General features: G+C 42.1%; 1 protein-coding gene across 1 annotated transcript; it reads left to right on the forward strand.

The window, feature by feature from the left end:
- The first annotated feature begins 886 nt into the window (after positions 1 to 886).
- On the forward strand, positions 887 to 3623 carry trhrb (thyrotropin-releasing hormone receptor b). Its single transcript, XM_070921775.1, has 2 exons — positions 887 to 1669; positions 3198 to 3623. The coding sequence occupies exons 1-2, from the start codon at positions 887 to 889 to the stop codon at positions 3621 to 3623; spliced, it is 1209 nt and encodes a 402-aa protein (XP_070777876.1).
- The last annotated feature ends 2404 nt before the right edge of the window (positions 3624 to 6027 follow it).

The raw sequence follows: 6027 nt of genomic DNA on the forward strand, positions 1-6027 counted from the left end.
ACTGTAACTTGGAAATATACCAGCCAACAACCACAATTCATACTTCACTAAATATATATTTTGGATTATGTGATGTAACTTTTGCTTCTTCAGTCCTGTAAATGTGCTGTACATGCTTCTCTACCATCTTCCCAAAAAAAAAGCATCCACTTTGAAGTTAGATTGCTAATGAGAAACTGCCTGCAGCTTCACCTACAGGCATGCAAATATTGATCAGCTCCGTCCTACAGAGTCTGCAGCTCACTGTATCAAAGAGGCTTCAGAGGTGAGACTGCCCCGTAAAAAACACACAAATCTTACAAACTGAATTCTGACTTTAAGGTGCAGATCAACAGTTCAGAGACTACAGTGACAGAATGAGAGGCACCTGTTTAAACTGTCTTTACAGGCAGCACTAACTGACTTCTGTGAGAAATAAAATAACTATATCAGAGTAACAGAAAGACACAAATAAATACATTTTTGGCGTTTGAGCAGCTTTGTTGATGGGGGAGGTCTGGTGTCGGAAATGCAATGATGGGCTAATCCTCTCGCATGCGTAATGAGAGCTGGTGCCAAGAGCAAGGCTCAAAACCAACCCGCCATCTGTCAGACAGACAGTTTGTTCTGACGAGAACACGGCGACGCACCGCTTTTTACGCACAACACGACGGCGGAATTACACCGGAGTCCGAGCAGCTCTTTGTCACATTACGATGGTTTCATGTGCAGCACGCGGCTGAGTACAACTGTGAGCTTTTTCAGATCGATTTACACTTTTACGGACCTGCAGGAGCTGATAGATCTCTCGCTTCTGTCGCGCGTAAAAGCTGTTCGGTGCGTCAGGAAGCAACAAACCCGCTGCAAAGTCGCGTTTTTCTCGGATATTTGAGCCGAAACAAACAAGATGGAAAACTTTACAACAGCTCCAGAGCTGAACCAGACTCTGGGGGACTGGACGGACTACAGTATCCAGTACAAAGTCATAAGTAGTTTACTGCTTTTCCTGATTTGCGTTTTAGGAATCGTTGGCAACGTGATGGTCATCCTGGTGGTGCTCACCACCAAACACATGAGGACTCCGACCAACTGCTACCTGGTGAGTTTGGCTGTGGCTGATCTGATGGTGCTGACAGCGGCTGGTTTACCGTCCATCACGGACAGTATCTTTGGATCTTGGGTGTTTGGCCACTATGGGTGCCTCTGCATCACCTACTTCCAGTATCTCGGGATCAACGCCTCCTCTTGCTCCATCACAGCGTTCACCATAGAGAGATACATCGCCATCTGCCATCCCATTAAAGCTCAGTTTCTCTGCACCCTGTCCAGAGCCAAGAAGATCATTGTGTTCGTTTGGGCTTTTACTTCTCTGTACTGTGTGATGTGGTTCTACCTGTCTGACATCCAGGAGCTGGTGTACGACAACATCACCATCATCACGTGCGGCTACAGAGTCTCCAGGAAGTTTTATTTGCCCATTTACTTCTTTGACTTCGGCGTGTTTTTCGTGTTGCCGCTGCTGCTCTCTGCGGTCTTGTACGGACTCATCGCCAGGATCCTCTTCCTCAACCCGCTGCCCTCCGACGCCAAAGACAAGAAGAAGAACGGGCAGAACAACCACGCGTCCAATCAGAGAACCAGCTGCAAAAACTCCCGACACTCCAGCTCCACCGCGACCTCCCGCAGACAGGTGGGTGGTGCGTGAGCCCGCAGAGGACGTCAGACAGGCTGGCAGCATTCACAGATCCGTAACCTTGTCCGCAAACTGCAGTCATTTAGTCACACAGTGCCAGAAAATGGCACATTTACTCAAGTACTGTACTTATATATATACATGTGGTACTTGTACTTCATTTTGTGCCACGTAACACTGACTTCACTACATTTCAGAGGGGGGTGTTGTACTTTTTTCTTCACTAAATGTGTTTAACAGCTGTAGTCAAGTTACTTCAGAATCAAGATTTTACATACAAAAGAAAACATGAAGCAATATTATAGAATAAATTACCCAACAGAATGTGAAATACTGCAAATTAGCTCCACTTCCACCAACTACAATAGTACAATGCTGCTCGTGAATGCATCACGAAAGTAATACAATTGAACTATCACAGGGGCAGTATTTTTACTTTTGAAACTTTAAGTATATTTTGCTGATAATACTTACGTACTTTTACTCATGTAACAATGTCAGTGCAGGACTTTTACTTGTAATGGAGTATTTTTATTATTATAATCTGACCAACTAACTAGTCTTGAAAAAAAGATGAATAAGACAGAACAATTTAACAAAAATGCCACTAAATTAGAAACAACTGGCATTTTCCTCTTGTATTAATTAAATAATAATCAGTATTCAGTGGGTTCAGATGATTGTCTTTTGCGTTGCACTTCATGTATATGAAGTCAAGTTGCTCTTTGAACTCAACTTCCAGGAAAAACATTGTTTGAGAGGCAAATTTTGTCTTTAATTTCTGAGAGAAAAACATGTGAAATTCAGCGAGAGATTCAGCCAGATCACAGAAAAAATTAATAAATGGATGAATAAATAAATTAATAACCAAATAGATAAATAAATTATTGCTGCAACTAACAAATATTTTCATTACACATTCATATTTTATCAATTAATCGATTAACCATTTGGTCTATAAGATGTCGAAGTCCAAGTTTACATATTCAAATGTCTTGTTTTTGTTCGACTAACGGTCCAAAACCCAAAGATGTTCAACTTTATTATCATAGTATCCTATAAGACGATAGCAAATACTCTCACTTGAGAAGCTGCAACCAGCAAGTTTTTGGCATTTCTGCTTAAAAAAAGTAACTTTATGACAACTAACCTAACAATTAACCTATTAGCAAAATGGTTGCAGATTAAATTTTCTCCCTATGGACTTTGACGTCTAGTGGTGTCCAGCCAGCCAAACAGTTTCATATAATAAACGTGTTTTCTGTAAGTTTGGGTGAAATGGCCCTTTAACTGAGATTACAAACGTCAACCTCACTGTCAACTGAAAATATAAATGGCCTCTTTCTAGATGTCTATAAACTCAAAATCATGAAGAGGAAGACAAAAAAAAAATACGTGTGGCCCCATAACTGTTATTTTTATGTACTTGTTAACAGCTCAGCAGTATTGATTTTACCAGGAAAGACTCCTCTGGGAGCTTTATTGCAGCAGCAGCTCTCATATTTCTCCTTGTTGCCCACTGCAGGTGACCAAGATGCTGGCTGTGGTCGTGATCCTGTTCGCCACGCTCTGGATGCCGTACCGCACTCTGGTGGTGGTCAACTCCTTCCTGGACCGGGCCTACCTGGACAACTGGTTCCTGCTTTTCTGCCGGATCTGCATCTACCTCAACAGCGCCATCAACCCGGTCATCTACAACGCCATGTCTCAGAAGTTTCGCGCCGCTTTCCGCAAGATCTGCCGCTGCGGGAGGAAAGGCTCCGATAAACCCGCCACCTACAGCGTGGCCCTCACGTACAGCGCAGTCAAGGATACGTCGATGGTGGAGAGCACCGACCACTTCACAACAGAGCTGGAGGAGCTCACCGTCACGGATGAACTGCTGTCTGATCAGAAAATGATGTTCCCAGACCCTTGTGTGTACGGGAAAGTGAATTTCAGTGACGCCTGAGGTTCGTTTGAGGCCAGAGAGACGATTCGGAGAATCAATGGAGGATTGAAGAGTTTCAAAATGTTGCTTAATGGAGTCTGTGGGAATATTGTTTCCTGAGTGCCTGCTGACCTTTTCAAAGCCAGGCTGCTGTAGCTAGAGATGTAAACACAGATTACAGCCACTGATGCGTAATGACAGTCTTTGAGGCACAAAGCCAAACATGCTCTTCGTCGATTATGATCCCGGACATTGTAAAGCAACACACATTGACAGATAAGCACTCTTGAATTGAATAGCTGTTTATCTTATCTTGCTGATACCCACGTAAAATACTGTCTATGAGTCAATAAAACGTGAACGTGAACAAAAACACCATTCGCACGTCAGATATGTGGTGTCGCGTCACAATCCAGATCAGCACAGACTCAGTTCTGATCTTTAAAGCTGCACAGGGCAGCACGGCACATTGGTGGCTCCAAAATGGCAGCACGACATAATGTGAACTCCAATACCCAGAAATCCTGCAACATGAGTACAACAGCCCTCGACACATTCATGTTTACCAACACAGCTGGTCAGTGACGCTTTAATACCCAAGGATACCAAAGAGATGACTGAAGCAAAAAGAATAACGTCAACAAGTCCTGCTTGGAAGTGTGGAATTCAGTCTTTATGTTGTGATTCACCATTTTCCAAGAGTAAATCGACTGTATTGTACATAGTAAAATTCAGGACGGGTCATTTCCTCAGCCTCAGACAGACTTTGGGATTTAAGCTGAGAAAAATGGTTATTTTCACACCGAAAGAACCCTCACCCTGTGCAGCTTTAATAAGTGCATGCCATCCTGCCCTCCTGTGGTCCATTAAAGGGTGAGTCACACCTGAACCTTCACGGACAAAGCAGGTCCTATTTTTACCGTGAAGGACACGTATACGGCCTCGAGCACCATGTGAAAACCAAGACAGACTGTGCTGAGTGTGGTCTGGAGGCCGGGGTTGTGTCTCTTTATAAGGCCTCTTGAAGTGCTCACTGAAAGAGAGGGGAAACATGAGCACTTTGTAACTTGAATTTAAAAAGTGCCATAATGAAGCTTATTATGTGTTGGTCTAGCTCCCACACTATCATGCTGTTTCTAATAAGGCATAATTTATAGTCACTAACAGCTTCATCTATAGCAGTGGTTCTTAACCTTGTTGGAGGTACTGAACCCCACCAGTTTCATATGCGCGTTCACCGAACCCTTCTTTATTGGAAAAATAAAATGTGTCATCACGAATCATATGAGTGAGGTGTGTGTCTTGACCTCCACCGAACCCCTGAGACTGACTCACCGAACCCCTGGGGTTCGATCGAACCCAGGTTAAGAACCACTATTTTAGATTGCTTTATAGATTAGTAATAAGTCATTTGTGAGAACAGCTTTTAGGTTGCCAGGTATCCATTTTGTTGCTGTGTGTTTCAGCATAACTTGATTTGTCTTTAAAGGAATATTCTTAAAGATTTTCATGAAATCAAATCCATCTTTTCAATACTATTTACGGTCGGCATTCTTTCAGTAACAGCCATTCAATGTATTGGCATTCAGTAATTACCTTTCTATTAGTAGCTTTTATTGTTAGTGGCGGAGTCCGCCATTCCTGCACAGGATTCAGACGCACGAGGGATTCACAGGAAACGATGCATGTGTGTAATCTTCAATTGCTGTTTGTAATTTGATCTAAAAACCAGAGTTTTGTCGTTGGGATTAAGAACACGGACGCCATTTTACTATGTCAACGCCAGAATCCATCCAAAACAAAAATGCCACTGTAGGTGTGGATGAGATGGACGCAGCAAGTCGACTTACATATATCATTATAAAAAATAAACTGACTTATGTCTTTGATAAACAAGACAAACATTAAGCTAACTGTTCCTAGCAACTGCTGCAAGTCACCACTGATAAGACAGAGCAAAATAACCTCCAAACAGACAATTAACATGAAGACCCTCCATTGAACAGTTTGCCCACCATCAGGAAAAGGGCCGCAGAGAACCAAAACTCTTCTATTAACAACATCTACCTAATATTTACACCTTTTTAGACTATTGTAGTGAACATTTAAAGAGTATCTTAACACACACTGAAAAGCAGTGTTTCACTGCCCTCTCTGTTTTAAAGTTGCACCTGTAAAAACATCCACCTGTGATGTCACAGTGTACTGACACAGCTTTGAGTACACGTATACATCACTGCAGCAAGGTAAGAAAAGAAAACATATTTTAATATAGTCTTAGTAACAACTTATAAAAAATGCCTTATAAAATATGCCTTATTAGACAACGATAGTTCCCTCACTTTTACATTTAAAAAAGGTTTTAAATTTTTGTTTTTGAGCAGCAACACTGGTTGTAAATCTCAATGATTAACAGTGTGAAAGA

This window comes from Enoplosus armatus, chromosome 16, assembly GCF_043641665.1.
Source record: "Enoplosus armatus isolate fEnoArm2 chromosome 16, fEnoArm2.hap1, whole genome shotgun sequence".
NCBI lineage: Eukaryota > Metazoa > Chordata > Actinopteri > Centrarchiformes > Enoplosidae > Enoplosus > Enoplosus armatus.